Here is a 20,771-nt window from a genome sequence, read left to right on the forward strand (position 1 = left end):
TTTTAAAATTGACATTTCCAAGGTATTTTTTAATCAAAACATTGTCAATGCATGACTTACATGACGTTTCTTTCAACTGTTCTGAGCAAAGAGACTAACGGCCAAGGGACGGCACAACGCTAAGACTTGCATACGAGACACAAAATGAGTGAAACACTTTGTTCAGACGTGTACTGTAGTCGCCATCATTGTCCTCATAGTGGGACTCCAACAAACAAAAACAATAGCACTGGATGTAATTTTGTAGATAAACATAAACGTGAGAACACGTCGCTAAAGTCAGCAGAGCATTAGGTGTGTGAGAACAAAGCATGATGGGAACTTCCGATCTCACTATCATTGAGCTTTATTACGGCTGTTACTCGAATAATAATGACCTGCTGACTTGAAGTATTTACAGATTTACACATCAACTCGTGCTGTAAATGGCGGCCATATTTCCTCTGTTTTTCTTTAGTTGTCCCATCTGCTCTTTCTACGTTTTGGTGGTTCTGGAACAGCGAAGCTATCATCACCTCTGTCCCTCCCCTCCCCCCCGTCCCTGTCACTCCTCCTCTCCTCTCGGTCCTTACGGCCCCCCTCTCCGTTGCGACTATCGCTGTGACGGCTGCTTCGCTCTCGGTCCCCGTGGCGATCCCGGTCTTTATCTCTATGGCGATCCCGGTCCCCGTAGCGATCCTCGCCGCTGTGTCGATCGCTCCTGTCGCCGTGGCGGCCGTGGCTGTCACCGTGGCGGCCCCGATCATCCCCGTGTCTGTCTCTCTGTGAGGGGGGTTCAGGTGTAGGGTAGCTGGGCTGTGCACTGGGCGGTGTACTGGGCTGACTGGTGGGCACAGAGCTCAGGGTGCCAGCACTGGTGAAGCCGGCCATTGCCATAACGGCGCGGGGCCGCTCGGCGCCATTAGGAGACTCTGTTGGCACTGAACTCAGACTCCCAGCACTGGTCCAGCCGGAGGTGCTGCTGGACTTGGTGCTGAGCTTTGGGGGGCCGCTGGATGCAGCCACAAAGTGGCTTTTATACTGAGCCTGGAAGAAAGGGGGGGATTGTAGACAGATCATTAGCTGCTAGCAAACCAGATGATGGCACAACACAACTTATGACATGATGAGGGCTGATTAATAAAGAATATTTATTGTGGAAAACTGTCTTTGGCTCTACAACACAGGAGACAGACAGCCAGGGTTGAGGTCAATTACATTTTTCAGTTACAATTATGTTCAATTACAAATCAATTACAGTGACCAGCATTTTTTACAATTACAATTCAATTACAATTACTTTTTATCCTCAGACAGTGAATTACAATTATGTTCTCAATTACTAAAGTTAAAAGTTAATATTCGCCTTGTTAGCATCTCTTATGATAACGGCTCCTAAAGCTGTAAAATACACTAAAAACAAATATCTATCATCTAATTGGTTACCTTATTAGGCTTCATAATTAATTAGAATATGAATTTTAATATTTTTGGTGTGGGTGTCTGAGGATTTTTTGTGTCAGTATACGTGGCTCAGGTGGTAGTGGGTCGTCTTCTGATCGAGAGGTTGGGGGTTCGATCCCAGTACCTGACTATGTGTCGAAGTGTCCTTGGGCAAGACACTGAACCCTAAGTTGCTCCCAATGGTCGACTAGCGCCTTGCATGGCAGTCCTGTCCCACTGGTGTGTGAATGTGAGAGTGAATGGGTGAATGAGCTGATATGTAAAGCGCTTTGAGACTGCTTCAGTGTGGTGATAAAGCGCTATATAAAATCAAGTCCATTTACCCCTAGGTTTTTTTTGCTTTTTTTTTTTTTTTTAATGGTAAAATGTGGGAAAGCTTGATATTAAACATATTTTAATAATTGTTAACTACATATGTGTACAACTGTACATAACTGTAACATGGTTCCCTAGTTTTTGGTTAAATTATAATTGACAACTTTCATAGAATTTTCATGGCAATTACAATTACAACAGCAACAGATTTTTTTTAACAATTAATTAGTAAAATTAATTTACAACTTGGATATTAAGCAACTACCAAAATAAAAAAGGTAAATTACAAATATTTAGGATTACTTTAGATTAGAGGCAGCAGATTTTAAATATTAAGTCATTGTTTAATGTGTTTCTATGGCACAACTTCTGGAAATCATTGTCAGAAGTTCAAAGTTCCCTTATTTACTGATTTTGTTACTTAATCTTCCCTAAAGTTGAATAGTGACTCAGTCATATACTTTTATAATGAGTACTAAAACAGTGTTTTCAGTCTGTTTTGGTCCGAAAGTCACAGTTTTAACCATGGCGGAGCAAAAAAACCTCCTTCTAAAAATCTCTTCCATTTACTGTTTGTGTTTCTATTGATGAAGAAAATAATAGTCTGTGTCGACACATTTTTGTAAGCAATTTGTAGGAGCAAGGGTTATGATTTTCACATTTTTTCCACTGCTCATCTATAATATGCTTCGACACAAACAAATACCAACATGCCAGTCATCCTGACTGAGTATGAGCATAAGAATCCCAGGCAGGTCAGTTATTTGGAACTTTTTTTTTCATTTTCCAGCCTCATTATGTTAATGAGACAACAGTCAGCTCTGCTGCTTAAGGTAAACAAAAAATAATTATTTTGAGCTAAAAAATATTGTATTTAAAGACATCATCACACAGCCTGTAGATGACCTAAGAATGTCAGTGAAATGAAACCTCACATGATTAAAAGTTGCCCATTATTTAGAAGAAAAAATATTCTAAACTTTGGTCAGTGAATCCGTTTCAATAACGTCACTTAAATTCTAGATTCAAAACAAGTACAACAAAAAAAATAGTAAAAACACAAAGTCCCAGAAGATTGAATGTGAACCTGACAACAAAAGAAAGTAAATTTCCTGAAAAAAGTGGTCTGAACAACATATTAGGTAAAAGAAAACTAGTGTCAATAACCTGATGACTAAATATTCTGTCGAACTGCATTTCTTTTAGTTAAAAAGGTTTAAATGCATTAAAAAAAATTGCATACCAAATATATAACAACTTCATTTTGAAATAAAAAAAAATAAAAATAAAAAAAGTTTCAGAGTAAAATACTTCTGTAATCATGTGGTGCGACTGGCCATGACTGATGTTTTGGGAAAAAAAATCTTATTTACTTATTTAAATTTATTTACTGCCCTATTTTAGTTATATTATAGTCCTGTATAATGTTTAAAATTATTTCTATATTTATTTCCATTATAATATTCTTGCCAGATGATGCCTTTTTTATTAAATAGCATGTTGTGGAATCCTTTTAAGTCATTGACCCACTTACAGTATATGAATACTAATACTTAAATAATATAACATAAAAAGGATATTATATTTGACTTTCTATTTTAGAGTTATGAAAATACATTCTTCAGATGATCAAAGGATTTAATAAATTAAAGACACAAAATAAAAACCAAACAATGTTAAAGTAAAGCGGTTAAAAGAACAAAACTATACAACACCTTAGTGAAACAGAACATGAGAATTACCTGAAAAGCTTGTTTCATAGCAGACATGCGATCTCCCATTGCACCTGTGGTTGGTTTGGAGTAGCCTTCATAGCTGCTGCAGCTGCTGCTGCCCTGAACACACAACAGTGGTATTATTCTCACTCAGGTCATTTCTCTCTCATATCACCCTAAACTTCATTTGTTCAGGTAAAACATGTTCATCAGCTCATCAAGACTAAGATAAAGGATCTGTGTGACGTCACTGTGTGAGCATGTCTCCTCTGTGTGTTTGTAATGGGTAAGATGCAGGTCAGGATTTGTGAATAGAGCTCCCCCTGCTGATCATTTTGTGCACATGACCACCTCTGGCTGTGAACCAATAAACACGAGCAGTTAAAAGAAACCTGACAAACCCACCAGCATGTGGCTTGTTTAAAATTAGCTTCAGTTGTGGCACAAAAAGTATCAAACTTGGTGGAATTAAATCCAAGAAACCATTTTTTGTTTGTTAATTCTAACTTATGTCAGTAATCATGACAACACATTAGTTTGAACAATACTAGACTTTCAAAAAACAAAAAAAACAAACAAAGTTTTCAATCTAAAGCAGTGGTTCTCCAACTTTTTTTTTTTTTTTGGCTCAAGTACCCCCTTTCTCTTATTTCTGAATCCAAGTACCCCCTTTTGTCTGACTACAACATTTTGCTCAAAATACAATGAAAAAAACAACAACTATAGAACATAATGATAGAATGAATAAGTGATAACACACATTTTAAAGAATCTCATTTTGTAAATAAGTGGAATGAAACAGTATTTAGTGTCTCCTGAATAGATTTATCTCTGTAGTTTTTATTATTACCGGTCATCTCCCTCCTGGTGTTAGACCTAGACTAGTCTCTTGTATTTTCAGTTCATGTTCTAATCAAGATAATTTCCATAATCATTCTTATGATTATCATTGTTAACTAATAATAATAAATACTAAAAAAGTAAACATTATAAATCCCACATTTTTAATACATTTATTTGTTAATTTTTACACTTTCTCTCCCAAGTACCTCCTGTAGAACTATCATTTGAGAAAAACTGTTTAATAAGTTGTTAATAATCACTACAAACTGCTGAAAGATAAAAAAAAAAAGGTATTTTTCTTTGACATTGATCTATGAGGCCTACACTAGAATTTTATCTGATAAAAGAATCATCGTCTCAAGCTTTAAGTGGTTTGTTTTTAAGGTTCTGTATTGAAAATAGAAACAAATGTTAAAATGTTATTTTGTTTTTCATATTAATGCACAGGGTGTTATTATAATCCTACATAAAGATTGCGACGTTCATAAATCAGTAACTTACAGAACTTTCAGCACCCAGGCCAGGTCTCTCTTTATAACCGAGACCACCTCCTCCGATGTTCATTCTTTTCCCTTTGCCGCCTTTGAATCGAGATTTCCTGAACCAGGGATTCTGACGCAAACAACATCAAGTTAAAAACATCACCCCGTGAAGCTGCGGCATGATTCCTGTCACTTCATCTCACCTGCATGGCCAGGTCCATCAGCTCCTTGGAAACGGACTGGTTTGCTCCCTCCAGATTGCGCACCAGGTCTCCAGCAAACGTGGTGTCTTTGTTGGTCAGTAGCGTGTAGGCCACGCCTTTCTCTCCGGCGCGACCAGTTCGACCGATTCTGTGTGTGTGTGTGTCGATATCACGAGCCACGTCATAGTTCACCACAGTGCGAATAGACGGGATGTCCAGACCACGAGCTAAAAACAGTGGAAAGCAGACTTGGTGAAAAAGCCTTGGGGGAAAAAGTAGACGAATGGCAACTACAATATTAGCATTTCCTGAAAAAATACAAGTGAGGATGTTGGTGCTGGTCCGCTTCGCACTGCATTAGCTAGCATTAAAATTAACTAGCATTAGCATTAACACTAGCTAGCATTGACTAGCATTAGCACTAGCTAGCATTGACTAGCATTAGCAATTATCACTAGCTTGCATTAACGAGCATGAACATTAACATTATCATAAATTAGCATTAACCCAACGTTAGCATAAATTAACATTAACCTAGCATTCGCATTAACCTAGCAATAGCATTAATCTAGCATTCGCATTGAATTGGCAGTAGCATTCACCTAGAAATAGCACAATACTAGCATTAGCCTTACAATAGCATTAACCGTTACCATTACCACTAACCTAGCAATAGCACTAACCGAGCATTAGTATCAAACTAGCATTAGCATTAACTGAGCATAAGCATTAACCTAGAAATAGCATTATCACGAACCTAGCATTAACAGTAACCAAGCATTAGCATTAACCTAGCATTTGCACTAACCTAGCATTAATACTAACTGAGCATTAGCCTAGCATAAGCACTAACCTAGCAATAGCATTAGCACTAACCTAGCATTAACACTAACCGAGCAATAGCATTACCTAGCATTAGCACTAACCCAGCAATACATTAGCCTAGCATTAACACTAACCTAGCATTAACACTAACCGAGGAATACATTAGCCTAGCATTAGCACTAACCTAGCATTAACACTAACCGAGCATTAGCATTACCTAACATTAGCCCAAACCCAGTAATACATTAGCCTAGCATTAGCACTAACCTAGCATTAACGCTAACCAAGCAATACATTAGCACTAACCTAGCATTAGCATTACCTAGCATTAGCAATAACCTAGTATTAGCTAAGCAATAACCTAGCAATAGCTTAAGATTAGCAATGAAAAAGTTGAAAATGGCTTCAAATGAGTTGAAGAAATGGGTTAAAGGCACTAGTTAAACATGTTAAAGGTTGAATGATCAAAATCAGTTGAAGAATGGCTGGGAATGAAGGGGTTAAAAGTTGAAAAAACTCACGATAATTTAAAAGTTTGAAAGTTAAAAATATAAAAGTACAAGCATAAATGTAAATTTTCTGAATGCTTTGATAGATTAATTGTCAAAATCGTACAAACGATGTAGAAGGAGTTAAAGCAGGACGGAAAAAAAAAAAAAAAAAAAAAAAAGGTCACAGATAACTATACTGAGATATATTTGTATGCACACAAATGCATCCTCAGTAATAAAAAGAGACAAGAGTTAGGTGGGAGGACAACATGTCCTCCTTTACACACCAGCAACGTCGGTGGCCACCAGAACAGGCAGGTTCTTCTTTTTGAAGTCACTGATGACCTTGTTCCGCTCGCTCTGGTCCATGTCTCCATGAAGGAGGCCCAGGCTGTAGCCCTCCTGTATCAGGTTGCTCGCTAACTCGTCACAATTGGCCTTCTTGGTGACAAAGATGAGGACGGAGCCCGAGGAGGTAAACTCCACGAGGCGCCGAGTCAGCCAGCCCCACTTATCTGAGCCGCTGGGCAGCATCTCCACCACCTGAGTCACATCCTCATTGGCCTTTGTAGAGAGAATGAAATATATTATTACTACAGATCTTTTTGGATCCACCAGCCATCTAAACGGGAAATGTATTCACTTGCTTTGACTAAACTAAGCTTCCTTTCCAAAGCAGTGAGAACCACAGTTCTAAAGCTCTTAGGCCAGCAAAGAAAAAAACTCTTATTTAGCTGAAATGCACCTCTCCAATGTCTCCTTGCACAACTCGAATAGGATCCACCAAAATATCTCTGGCCAGACGCTCAATTTTCTTTCTAAAGGTGGCGCTGAACAGAAGAGCTGTGGGAAAAAAAAAAAATTAACACGATGTCACATCAAAACACTAATTCTCCAAAGTATATTTCATTTTAAATCAAACAGATGATAAACTCACTTTGCCGATCTGGCCGAACGTGGCTTGCAATGGATCGAACCTGATATTCTACAGAAGAAACAAGAGATATTTGTGATTACACTACAAAATCACAACAGGAAGTTAGTAGTCGCATCTTTGTTGACTTACCAAAGCCCATGTCGAACATGCGATCGGCCTCGTCAAACACCAGGTAAGTCACTCTCTGCAACGATGTGGCCTTCTTCTTCACATGGTCAATCAAACGACCCTGTGATTGTGATAGTGTTTGGGTTAGCGGTTAGTTCTATTACAACAGGGCAACTGTATTATGGCTCACAACTACCATAATACTTTGGTCATAGATGCGTCAATAAGTAGATGTTTGTGTATTGATTTATTGACAGGCCATAGATTGGGTATTTAGTTGTAATACACTGTCACGGTAGTGTTAATTCCAGCAGTTAATAATAGTTTACATGCCATTACAGGACAATACTGTGGTTTAAAAGGACGATATGCTTTGTATTATTCAGAATCAGAAAAAGGGCTGAATTGTTGATGCATTCAATTCAAATCATTCATATCAGGAGACCAGTAATGACAACTTGAGTAGAGAATATCAGACAGAGACCCTGATTAAAATTGCATGTTTTTGGTGTTTTTCAACCTTTGGGTCATGACCCCATGTGGAGTTGTCCGGAATTCAAATGGGGTCGCCTGAAATTAATTTTACAAATTATAACACCACACACAATCTCAAACAACTGTGTTTTACACTTTCACTTTCTCAAATATAAATCCACTTCAAATAAAACACAGTATAAAAATATCTGAGCTGGTGTATCTTGTCACTAATCCAGGCAATTCGTAACACAATATCACAAACGTGATCAAAAACACACAAAATAACTCCCAAAACACACAAATTGGCAGCAAAATGCACAAAATAACAGGATCTTCCACTTCATCCTACCAGGCACATCCGCGTGCGTGTGTGTGTTGTATGAGGAGAGGCTTTTGTACGCCTTAATCTGTCTCTCTGTTACAAAACTTGTAGTGAGTACTAAGTAGTTCATGATGTGCGTGTAATTTACACTCAGCCACATGCACACCCCTACAGCACAAATTGCTGTAGGGGTCAACTCCACCGCACTCCTCCCTTACAGCAAAACCTAGCTTTATCTGGAATATTTAATCCTTGATACATTTGGGGGGAAAAGAAAAATCACATAAATCCGCCATTGAAGATGTGTTGTTATGCAGCTGTATACATAAGAGATGACGGATCCAAGTGAATCGGAGAGGATCATGAGATTTGTGACGTCAGTTGCAAACCACCTATAGAGGAACAATGTAGCACTTTTTGTAATGAGCTTCTGATTTGCATTACAACAGAGCAAGTCATTAGGTTGTCTTACCGGAGTGCACACCACTATCTCTGCTCCATCCTGCAGAGCCTTGGCCTGCTCCCACATGCTACCTCCTCCGTAAACCGCCACAGAACGCAGCGAGTAGGCTTTCCCAAAACGTTTACATTCAGCATGGATCTGACAACCATAAAAAAAGAACAGACTCAATTTAATAGCTCTGCCAATGGAGTATTTCTTTGGTAGTAAACTTTAGTCTTGGTTCTCCATCCTCCTCCTTGCCTGCTGACACAGCTCTCTAGTGGGACACACAATGACTGCGATGGGTCCCTCTCCAGGCTCCAGTTCCTTCTGGTCCATGATATGGACCAACATGGGCCAGATGAAAGCCGCTGTTTTACCGCTGCCGGTTTTTGCGATTCCGATCATGTCTCGTCCAGACAGAGCGATGGGGACGCCCTAGAACACAGTGTTGTATACGTCACAAGCATGTAACTAGAATCAGAATAGCTCAACGCTGTACCTGGCACTGTATAGGAGTCGGCTGAGTGTATTCAGACTTTCGGATTTGGTGCATTAGCTGTTCATCTAAGTTGAAGTGAGCGAAGCTGGTGCAAGGTTTCGGAGGAGCAGCCCCAGACACCTGAGAGAGAGAAAAGCAGGAAAACAATCACAAGATTTCATACTCATTGTTAAAGTGCAGCAGTATCAGCAATTTTCAACCTCTTGACTGTTAAATGGTCGTATCCTGTCAAAATGGCGACTCTCCATAATTTATGCCAGAAAGAGTAAAATCATTCTAAAAAGTCCTTTCAATGTGGTTTTTTTTAATAAGAAGGTTAACAACGTTAGTTTATTAGTAACATATTAAACACAATTTTTGTTATACACATTTTCACTACAGGTACTCTTTAATATAGCACAACTTGTTACTACACATACATTGTATAGAATAAAACCTCATCAGGTTCAACTTACTCTCAAGTTGAGTTTCTGCCGGAGCTCCACCACCTGAAGTCCAGTCAGACTGCCGAGCTCCTCATGCTCATTATAGAAGTTCTTTTCAAAGGGGGCGTATTCGATCTGATCAAAGCAGAAACCACGAAAAAATAAATGCAATGCAACAATGACTTTTAAACTTGGTTCTCAAAGACTGCCGTCTATTGCACCTCAGAGTGGTCAATAGGAGGCAGGGGCAGGATAATTTTCTTGGTGGTGGGAGGGATGGGGTTGCCGTCGCTATCGTAGTCAACAATCTCATCGTCGTCTTCTTGGGTCAGGCCGGCAGTGGGATTCTCTGCCATGTAGCGGAAATAAGCTTCCTGCAGAGAGGCCAAAGTTTCATGTGAAAATCAGTGTGTAGCCAACTTCAGTCCGTCAGAGCACTTCTAAGTCTCATTCTTCTAAAAAAAAGTACTGTTAAATTAATCATGGATTCCAAAAATAATAATGTAGACAGAATAATGCTTTCCAGAGGTTTGTTTATCCTGCTCAGTAAGGCAGACATGACAATGGATGACAAGGTTAGAGAGGGCGGCGGAGGGACCTCTCTAGTCAGCAGTGTGATGCAATAGGAGAACTTTGGAGAGCTCACTCACTTGTTCATCTTCCTCTTCAATGTCATCACGAATACCCCTGAAATGAAAAGCGGAGAAAAAAAAACTTCCCTGCGGCTCGTTCATACACCAAACACAGCCCACATCCCACTATGACTGAGGCCTGTCCAGCTTACCTGGTTATAGCCCTAAAGCCAACTGTTATATAAAGGTGAGTGGTATATAATGTACAAGTGCAGCAAATGACCTCTGACGTTATCTAAAATGAGTGATCTTGTTAGATTAGACTAAAGATGATTTAACCAAGGTGTGGGAGATGTTTTTTTAACAGGTGGAATAAATTTCCCTAATGTCTAGAGAACAAACCTACAGCAACTTCTGACTAGCAAACGTAGCTCCTTACTTGGCCAACTTTTTCTCCTTCTCTTCAAGTTTTCTCATGTCTTGGGCTGCTTGGTCCTGCAACACAAAACAATCCAGCGTTATAGATTTATATAGAATTTAGCTTAAGGACTATATCGAATATATATACACATATATATATATATATATACATACACACACACACACACATCACTTATATATATATATATGATGTTTTCAGTGGCCCAAAAGTGCATTAATTTAAAATGCAATAATTATCATAAGAATTAGAGGTGTGACTCGATTAAAAAATTAAGGGAAACTTCTGTTGAGTTTCAGTGCTGTATTCCAAATTTTAAAAAAAAAAACCAGTTCACTACTCTTACCTCAACCTCGGCCATGAAGGCATCCAAAGGGTCATCTTCGCTGTCTGACCCGCCTTTAGACAGCATCTGCTGCCGTGTAGGTGAGTTCTCAGCTGGGATGTACGGCAATTCTGAGGTGCTGCTGGATTCCTCTTCATCATCCTCAAAATACCTGGTTTGAATTCAAAAGTACTGTCAATACCAATCTGACAAGAATCTGAATTCATATTGAAAGAACCTTAACGACATGCGAGTAGGCCAGGTGTTTAACACTTACGCATTTTCCTCGTCAAAATTTGCTCTTTTAGTCCCTATCTTGTAGAAGGAAGGGAGCTGCTGGTTTTTTCCATAATTCCCGGTCGATCCTGAACCTCCGGATGCATTGTGATATGTTTTAGGGGGTTGAGGCTCTTCTTTTTTTCCTGATAGAGAGAATCCGCCGAAGCCAAAACCTCGCTTCACCCCTGGACCACCTTTGTTCCAATTCATGGCTTCAGTGAAAAGAGGAGAAGCAGCTTGGTATCAATATCTGTAAAGTGACATAATTCCTGGTTTACAAAGGTGTTGTGAATTTCTTTATGGGACAAGTACAAATGCCATCAAATCATTTAATCATGGTACAGAAAACAGACAGGGCATGATCCAATAACTTTGACAGCAGCTACTGTATCTTGTGATGGAATAACGGTGTCAAAATTATGGGGGCTAAGGACGCCCATGTAAGCCTCATTTTAAACACACTAACTATGACGTTTGCTACAAATGTTTGGGATTAACTATATATCTACTGAATACCCATTGGAACCAGTGATAAATTATAAATAATACAGACAGGCAGCTGAGTTGGCACACCTTTGAACCAAGCAGCAGCCATGTTGAAAGTCTTAAGTCAATCAGAGCCTGATTCGCAGAGATATTTTAAAAACACAGACACACAGAGACAGAGATTCCTTGCTTTATAGATACATAGATATAAATTCTATGCTTCCTAACAAAGCTTATTTGACCAAACTGAAACAGCAGAAATACAGAGCAATCAAGGTAAGGTAAAAAAAAAAAAAAAAAAAAGCCCTAAAAAATATAGGGATAGCTGAGTGGTCTAAGACGCCGCTAACGTGCGTTAAATACCACATTTGAAAATTATTTTATTTATTATTATTACTTATTACGCATACGTTTAACGTACCCACGGCCTTATTAGTTTGAGCTAAAGAGTGTTATTTGTGTCACGTGACTCTGTTAGTTATGGTATATGAATTACAAAAGTTGTATTCCGTGCAATTTCACTTATCCGATTAATCTGTTAATAAATGTTAGATTAATCACTTAATAAAATGTTTACTGAAGCCCTGATTGACTATATACCAGTGCCACGGAGCACACGTGAGCTCTTTTTAAGTTACGTAAATGTTTAAATAAATTCACTTGGGGGGTATAAATAAATCGGAGATGAAAGATGTCGGGCTCTGTGAGCACTCACTCTCTACAACTAGCTACATTAGCATTATGCTAGTTAGCTTTCAGCAAAATATGACGTTCCAATGCGGTAATGCTACACAGCATAAAATGTATCAGGCTCGTACCGAACGGCTGCTGTTTGATAACGATTGTATTTATATTTATTCAGTTATTAGTATTATTAATTATGCTACTGATAGCATTAACTCAGGGCCGCAATAGCATTGCCGCGAGTAGAGCAGCGCGGCTTGGACAATGCAGTTTGTTTAGCAGCTCGAGGACGTCTCTCCTACATTACCTTCCTCACTGTGTGACTACAGATAATTTAACATATCAAAGTAAGTGTTAGATTACCTTTATCTGTTGCTCTTTTAATTTCAGTAACCGCAGGGATGTGTGCGTCATCAGAGCACGCGGGCATTCGTCAATGTTGCGCGACGCGGCGAGGGGCGGGGGTCCGTGAGAGCCGCTGTCATAATTTAAACGTCACACCTGCAAGGATGGTTTGCTAAATCTCTTGGACTTTATTACAATACGCATACAACACACACACGTTAGCAGCTCAGGACCTCAACTTGGTGAGTCTTGAAATAAATAGTTTATCACTCTAGGTGTTATAGGCTTAGACAGCCACTGGAGCTAACGGCTGCTAGCATCATAGCATGCGCTCTTTCATCACACGCGCCTACGATAATGAATTAAACATCTTCTTTACCGAGTGGACAATATAACCGTGATTTAGTGTGACATTTTTCTGTTGACGCGAGTGGGTGTTTATAGTTATACAGTAAATAGCATTAAGCCTAGTAGTTATTTGTTCTCAAAACTGAACATCATCATTTGATACAACACCCAGTGCTGGGCGATATATTGACATTGAAGATATATCGAGTTTTATATTTTGGGGGTATAAAAGAATATGATATCGCCTGATCAATATGTATATATTGTTTATAGCTTATCCATCCAACCATTTTTTTGGGCTCAAGGCGGAGTGTCACTGCTTCTCAGAACAGCATAAAAAGCACAGTTTGATGGATGTTCCAACACAAACCTTCCCCTAAACAAGCCACACTACAGAATTCACTCGCAAGTGCTGTCTCTTAGAAGAGGAAAAGCCCAAAGTGACACATTAACGTAACAGTAATGGGTCATATGGTTGTAATATTGCTGTTAATTATTAAATCAAATAATGTGATGTAATTAGGGCTGCAAACATTGAAATTGGTAATCAATCATTTTTTTTAAGCTTATAACCAATAGCGTGAGTGGAAGTAATTAGGTTAGGGGAACTGATACAAAATAATGCTTCACCAATCTATTGTTAATGACGTTTGTACAAATTAACTTTAAATCATTAAAAACAAAATGAATGCAGAAAATAGTCATTTCAGTGCATTATTATCAACTTCTCTGTAAACATGGACACATATCAGTGCTGCTTAACAAGCAGAACGAACTTGTTTTATGAAAACTGGAAAATGTCACGGCATATTGTGAAAAATAAACATTTCAGTCAGTGCATTATTATATAAACATAAACAACTGGGTGGTCTATGAAAACCTGGGCACACATTTAAACTTATACTTCGCACCATGTGTAAAGTTCAACTGAAACCCTCACTGCAGACTGCACAACACATTTCAGTGCTAATGCTAATATCAATTTGTTTTTTGTAAACTTGAAAACCTGAGAACATAATGTAGAGTGGAGGACTGTTCCAGATTTGACTGGCCTTCACAGAAAGGGCATTCTGTACAAAGGTTGTTTTTCTTTCTGTGTGGGACGTCACAGTCCCCTCCCTCTAGTTACATTATAAAATAATAAAAGAAAAAAGACCGATCATCTTTTAAGATCAACCTAAAATGACAAATGTAGGCCAGTTGGTAAGGGGGGAAAAGTAAATTTAAAAAAAAAAAAAAAAAAACAAGCTTTGAGGAGAATAACATTAGTCAATCATTTTTTCTTATTGAGGTTTTCGGACCATGAGGAGGAATCTTTGCAGCCATATATACGATTATTACAGGATTGCTATTGTTACAAATTTAGGTTTTATCGATGAGTCACCGTCTTTGTTTCAGGGTAATGGTGACTCAGCACCCCAGCGTTACAAGAACTAAATATCTATCACCCCAAAATATATTCATTAGTGCAGCTCTGTGAATGTGTCGTCATGCCGCTCTGCAGAAAGTCTATTGAGGAGCTTTAATTTACAATCCAGTGTCAGGGGACAGGGAGCGTCTAATAGACTAGAAACCTGGGGCTCTATGGACTGGAGTTGGACACCCCTGTCCCCTGGTGCAGAAACCAAAGAATGATTTTGCAAGTTTCTAAATATTGTGCCAGAGTTATGCAAAACAACACACAAGGTCTCTCAAGTTCATTCAAAGTCCATCAATGTTTACAGGGTTCGATATTTGTAAAATGCTGGATGGGTTCAGTGTGGGGACAGTCGCTCACATTTCATTAAAACAGCTTTTGATAAAAGCAAAGGTGGAAAAAAGAGCGAATATTAGAAATACCGGCTTGCACTAATAATAACTGTGCATTTACTGAAAATTGGAGTAATCAATAATATGATGGGCTTGGTTGGCTCTTTTTTCAGTTAGAACAAATGTATGTCAGCATTCAGGAATTAATGTATTTTCCTTTTTGGTTTTATCTATTTCTTTGTTCAGGTTTTCTGTTTATAATAAGGATGCAAGTCATGTTAAAGGAGCATATTTGTGAAAAAATTAACATTCATTTTAGGTCTTTTAATGCTAATTGGTGATGTAACGTTCAAAAGGTTAGAAACTGTTGTTGTAATAATTGTGTTTCTTCTAGCATTAATACGAATAAATAATATTGACTGACTTACACCGATGATGTAAAATATCTGTTGTATGCAGTGTCATCATTTGTTTACATATTTTTGTATTTGCAGATTGCTCACTAAGCATCGTTTTGCTCCTCACATGTAACACAAGCAACTGGATTCATGTCTTTTCTCGTGAGTACCTATTGATTTAGACGTATGGTGATGATAATAATCACGGTAAATGTGGTTTGAAGTTAATCCTATTACTGTGATGGTTAAAGAGGAGGACTTTGTTGTTTTTCCAGACCACTGAAATTTTTTTTAATTTATTTTAATTTTAATGCTATGCACTCGTAGTCCTGTTTAGATTTGAAGAAGAGTACCCACTGCAGTTTAATAAATCTCCCTTCACTTTTACAAAAAAAAATAATTCCTACTAAGTGTTTTTACTGACCTGATGCTTCAGGTTAACAAGTTGCGTTACAAAATCTGGAAATAAGCTAATTTAGGTTTTTAAACGCACTTAGCTTTATTGTTTTTTCTGTTCAATGTCCTTCATTCATTCATTCATTCATTCATCCATTTATTCATTCATTCATTCATTCATCCATACAACGCCATGAACTTAGTTTTGACTGTTCTTAAATAATTGAAAAAGCCACAAAAAAAGCGCTGCATCCGTGTAGATGGAAGGCTACACCAAAAATGTAACTTGTGTGTATTTTAAACCGTTTCGTAGACATGGGCTAAGATTAGGAAAATGTTACCCTACGTAAATGTAATCATTCCCCAGCTACTCAGCCGCATTCAATAATGTAACCCTATGTTTCTATGATAGGGCTGGGCGATATGCCTGGAAAATGTATCACGATATACTGTATGTGTTTCATATCAGTCAATATTATTTTTATTTATTTTTTTACCTATGAAAAAAAGGTTGAATTTAAATACTTTTAGTTTAAATGTAATATTTAACATTTAAAAAGAGGTCAACACAACTATGGAAAAAAAGAAGAAAAACCTGAATTAAATAAACAAACTGGTCAATGTGCAAATATAGACATTAAATAAATGCTTAGTCAAACAAAATGTGCAGCCGTTCCTCTGCCTACATCCCCCAGAATGCCTTGCGGTTCTGAGTCGGGGATTCTTTCCAGGTTTTTTCAAACATTTTATCGCACATATTTTCTGTTGATATTGATTGCATCTCTATCGCGATATATTTCGTCATCGTTTTATCGTCCAGGCCTATTCTGTATAGTATGTTCTTGTCCTTGCTTGCACTTCTCTCTTTTTCCTCTCATGGCTATTATTAATCTCTGTGTCTGCCAGCGTTGGGTGTCTGAGAAACTGAGTGTGGAGAGCCTGCGGGATTTGGAGTTATTTGGAGGTGAGGTTCAAGCCCAACCATTCAAACACAACAGGTTCTGACAACAGTGCCGTGCATGGCAGGCCTTCCATCTGCACATGCAGAGCTTTGCAGGGCTGCTGAAATGTCCTGGAGTTTAATCATAAGATCCAATGACATTTATTTGCATCCAAAGCATTGGCTCTTTATTCCTTTCACCCCATCCCGTGATTACATGGAGAATCTCTTCGCCCTAATAGATCTCTGGTTCTTCACATTTTTCATGGGATTTTGCCTGCACTTATTTGTACCAACTGTTCCACTACATCGGAAGCTGCTTCATCTTTAAAACAAGGTATACAATTCATTAAAAAAAAAAAACTTCCTTTAGGTTTTTATGACAAATAATCAAACTCGTACAGTATTGGTGTTTATAAAGTGGTTCTGACCCACTCAGAAACCTAAACAACCACCTAAAACACGTTTTATTCTTTGAGTTGATTTATGATGAATAGATTAACACGCACACTCAGAAGAACATGGCAGTGCTGCTTCTGTTCCAGCTTGTCCAAATGCACAGATATCATTCCTGCTGTTGGGCGGTTTGCTAGCTCCGCTTTCCTTCCACCTGCTCTCTCTGCAAACATCACCTCTATGTTCTCAGCTCTGTGGTCAAAGCTTCAGCAAAAGTCCCTGTTCTCACCACAGTTTAGATGGGATAAATAAATGCACCATGGTGGAGGAACTGCTGGGGAGGGGGAGGGGGAGAGATGCAGGTACTAATGGTAGTGAAGCACAAGAAGAAAACTGATGAACTAACAAAGAACGAAGAAGAAAAATGATCAGTTACCAGCGCTGTTTGAGCTCGATATGTAGCAACAACCCAAAATGTAACAAGACCCGAATTGTTATATTAAAAGAAAATGTAATAAAACCTGAAATATAATAACTGGTCAATAATGTAAGAAAAGAGCTGAGCCTGAAATGTAATAAAACCCAAAATGTAATAAAACCCAAAATGTTACAAATGGTCAATAACGCAACAAAATGCTGAGCCCAATACGTCAAAACCTATTACATTATGGGGCAGGCAAAATATTTTTCCCTAATAGTGTAATAATTTAATACATCATAGAGTGAGTCAATGATTTATGGATTAAGGGGCTTATGTGTGTGTGTATATATATATATATATATATATAAAAAAGGCAAAACTTTTTTACGTTTTGTGCTCAGCATCTCGTTACATTATTGACCAGTTTTCACATTTTGGTATTTATTAAAATTTTTTTAATAACAATTAGGGTCTTGTTACATTTCAGTCGTACACACACATTTTGATTATCAGTTTCTTTTAACTAATTTATATTACTTGTGTACCTCTCCTATAAAAGCTTTGCCTTGCTTTCACATCTCACAGGTTATTAGCCAATATTGCATTTGTTTTCCATCAACATTCAAGCTATAAAACCCATCAAACAAGCTGCTGTGCACAGTCAGCTTGTTGTTTCTCTAATAGCTAACAGTTGGTTTCTGGGTCGCTCGTTTTTCCCGGCTTCATGTTTATTTCTGTCATTGTTGTGGTTTCTCCTACCCCAGAGCAAGCTCGGGGACAGTCTAACAGGAACGTAAGTGCGGCGCTCCAATCGCATCATCATCATCATTATCATCCTCCTCACCTGCCGCCCTACCACTCGTGTGCCTTTTTTATGAATGTGCGTGCATGCATGTGTGTACAAAAGCACTCAGTACACACGTGTACAGGCCAGGTCATATAGAGAAAACCCAACCCCGTCCCCCACAAGGCTGTGCTTGTAATGCTCTGCATGAGTGTGCAGGTCATGACTGCACTATAGCTGAAGGTGGTTGAAGACACACATGAACATTGAAGAACAGTCATGTGGAGACAGGACCATCTATAAGGGGGAATAAAGGGGAGAGATTTTTGTTGTCCATCCATAAAGTCAACAAAATGATGGTCCATTGTTCTATGAATCTGTGATAACCACATTTATTTATTCATCTGAATAATATCCACTGTTATCCAGGAAGCTTATTATTATTTGCACCATAGTATATAGTCATCTTAAAGATGTAAGTCATTGTTTTAATCAGACATAAAATGAGTTCAAAGTGACCAAAAATGGTGGAAAAAGTGGTGAAATGGGATTTAAATTGGTTAAAAGAGTGGCCAAAAACAGACAACAAAAGTGGTAAAAAGGGTTCAAATTGTCAATGTTGGCTTAAAAGTGGCAGAAATGTGTGGGATTTGATTTAAAAAGTAGGAACAAATAATGGACATGGCCAATTGTGAATGTGGTTAAGTTGGCAAAAAAAAAAGTGGTGGAAAGGGTTTATAAGTGCCAAAAATGTCTTGAAAGTGGAAAAAATGTGAGAAATTGGGTGATAATAACCAAAGATGGGTTCAAATTGTTCAAAAAAATTTTCTTAGTTTTTTGAAGACATCTGGTGACCCCCTCCCAGTGTCCCGCAACCCCAAATTGGGTCCTGATGCTAAGGTTGAGAACACCTGCATTAAGTTCCTGGTGGATACTGCTTAGGTAGCAAACGAAACACAAGAATGAATTATTATTGATTCACAAAAATAATTAATGTGAGGATTACAGTGAAGGTTTTAGTTTATTAATAATTTCAGGGGATTTAAAACAACAGATGTTGAACTTCTGTTAAACATTTATTGGTTGTGATTTTGTGGTGTAACGCCTGCTGACTTTTGACTCATGCTAACTCACTTTTTTTGTGATTTACACTCGCAGCACTTTTAGTACGTCCCTGCACTGTGTCTAATGAGGTCAAGCATCAACACAGATCTTGATTGGCTCTGTTTGCTCGTCTTCCCCTCCAGGCCCATGAGGACAGTCAGGAGAGTCTGACCTCCCTCCCCCGTCGAGACACCATGGGAAGCTTTCACCCCGACAGCAGCTCATATGAGCTCCTCGCTGTTATCGGTACGTCCAAGCAGACGCACATGGAGCGCGTTTTATGGATTCTAGTGCCATTTGAAATTGAGCCGTAAATGTTTAGGTTGGATTTAGATGCGATCGTTCAGGTCATGTTGATGCCTAAAGTGAAATTCAAACAAAAGCCTCAGAAAACTAGTGACAAACACAACAAATGAGGATGATCAGCTACAAGGGCCTTTTACAGTGACCAGTGTGTTTTCCAATACCAATAAAATTACAAATATTTGTTTTATCCTCAAAGTCAATTACAATTACGTTCTCAAATAATAAAGTTCAATTACAATTAATCACATTTACCGAGACTGGAATAAATAACCAAATAAAAGCTAACCTTCCACTTTCTGTTAGCATCTCTTATGATAACAGGTCCTAAATCAGCTGTAAAATACACTAAACACTAACATCCATAATCTAATTTATTTCCTATCTATTGGTTACCTAGTTAGGTTTCATAATCAATGAAAATATATAAAAAGAGAGGGCAGTGTTACACCTAGGTGAGGAGGAAAGGAACAAGGGAGAGGGAGTCAGGGTAGGACAATTGTAGGATAGTAATTTCTGGAGTAATTAATGTGACCTACACTATGTTTTTATCTGATTAATAAAGTTAAATTACAATTAATCACATTTACTGACACTGAAATAAATAACCTAATAAAAGTTAACCTTCCACTTGTGTTAGCTTTCTGTTAGCATCTCTCATGATAACGTGTATTAAATCAGCTGTAAAAGACACTAAAATCAAATATCATCTAATTTATTTACTATTTATTGGTTACCTTGTTAGGCTTCCTCATGAATGAAAATATAGGTTTTAATATTTATGGTGTGGGTGTCTGAGCCTCAGTATACGTCTATATTTCAATTTAATTTTTTTAAATGGTAAAATGTGGGAAAGCTTGATATGAATCTTATTTTAATAGTTGTATGTATAAAACTGTAATATGGTTCCCCAGTTTTGCATTAAATTATTAATGACAATTTTTAAAGAATTTTCATGGCAATTACAATTACAACGTCCATGGACTCAATTACAATTTAATTTCAAGCAACAGATTTTTAAAATTACAATTATAATTATGCCATAGTTCTAATTAATTATCAATTACACGATTACAATTATAATTTACCGTAGCTGTGTGTATTACTGTGCTTCTTAAACACGTCAGACTCACGACATAAACAGGATTTTCCTTTAGTAAGTCCTGCTGCATCAAATGGCAGCCTCTGTAATGCCTCTGTGATAATGGCACTGGGCTGTGCTGGTGTGTAAATAAAGCACACCCCAAGGCTGTGTCAGAGATGTTTGTGTCC

The 20,771-nt window shown here is 38.0% G+C and overlaps 2 protein-coding genes across 7 annotated transcripts in view; one reads left to right on the top strand and one right to left on the bottom strand.

The window, feature by feature from the left end:
- On the bottom strand, positions 1-12,789 carry ddx42 (DEAD (Asp-Glu-Ala-Asp) box helicase 42). Of its 3 annotated transcripts, none has more exons than XM_028455875.1 (18): positions 12,679-12,789; positions 11,144-11,357; positions 10,888-11,038; positions 10,542-10,597; positions 10,181-10,217; positions 9,752-9,904; positions 9,561-9,665; positions 9,106-9,225; positions 8,865-9,041; positions 8,634-8,762; positions 7,384-7,483; positions 7,255-7,302; positions 7,063-7,160; positions 6,605-6,881; positions 5,002-5,228; positions 4,818-4,928; positions 3,501-3,593; positions 1-1,026 (listed from the first exon to the last, which is right to left on the bottom strand). In XM_028455875.1, the coding sequence occupies exons 1-18, from the start codon at positions 12,743-12,745 to the stop codon at positions 454-456; spliced, it is 2,736 nt and encodes a 911-aa protein (XP_028311676.1). In that variant the 5' UTR covers positions 12,746-12,789; the 3' UTR covers positions 1-453. The 3 variants fall into 3 exon arrangements, with proteins under 3 accessions (XP_028311676.1, XP_028311677.1, XP_028311678.1); XM_028455876.1 differs by having other exon boundaries at positions 11,144-11,395; positions 12,679-12,776; XM_028455877.1 differs by lacking the exons at positions 10,181-10,217; positions 11,144-11,357; positions 12,679-12,789 and having other exon boundaries at positions 10,888-10,972.
- The window catches only part of strada (STE20 related adaptor alpha), a 15,730-nt gene continuing 7,683 nt past the window's right edge, over positions 12,725-20,771 (top strand). The window contains exons 1-5 of one of the 4 annotated variants that reach the window (XM_028455879.1): positions 12,725-12,902; positions 15,252-15,317; positions 16,458-16,515; positions 18,073-18,101; positions 19,340-19,442. In XM_028455879.1, coding sequence (XP_028311680.1) covers positions 15,306-15,317; positions 16,458-16,515; positions 18,073-18,101; positions 19,340-19,442 — 202 coding nt within the window. In that variant the 5' untranslated portion in view covers positions 12,725-12,902; positions 15,252-15,305. The remainder of the gene's footprint in view (positions 12,903-15,251; positions 15,318-16,457; positions 16,516-18,072; positions 18,102-19,339; positions 19,443-20,771) is intronic. The other 3 variants (XM_028455882.1, XM_028455881.1, XM_028455880.1) reach the window with 3 other exon arrangements.

Source organism: Gouania willdenowi, chromosome 8 (assembly GCF_900634775.1).
Source record: "Gouania willdenowi chromosome 8, fGouWil2.1, whole genome shotgun sequence".
Taxonomy (NCBI): domain Eukaryota; kingdom Metazoa; phylum Chordata; class Actinopteri; order Blenniiformes; family Gobiesocidae; genus Gouania; species Gouania willdenowi.

What these genes read in the sequence shown, in the direction of transcription:
- ddx42 (XM_028455875.1), bottom strand. Translation starts at nt 12,745, where the DNA reads ATGCCCGCGTGCTCTGATGACGCACACATCCCTGCGGTTACTGAAATT. An exon ending in CGTTCGGCCAGATCGGCAAA is followed by an intron (nt 7,161 to 7,254) that starts GTGAGTTTATCA and finishes TTTTTCCCACAG; the next exon opens with CTCTTCTGTTCAGCGCCACC. An exon ending in GGTGGCCACCGACGTTGCTG is followed by an intron (nt 5,229 to 6,604) that starts GTGTGTAAAGGA and finishes CACTGTTTTTAG; the next exon opens with CTCGTGGTCTGGACATCCCG.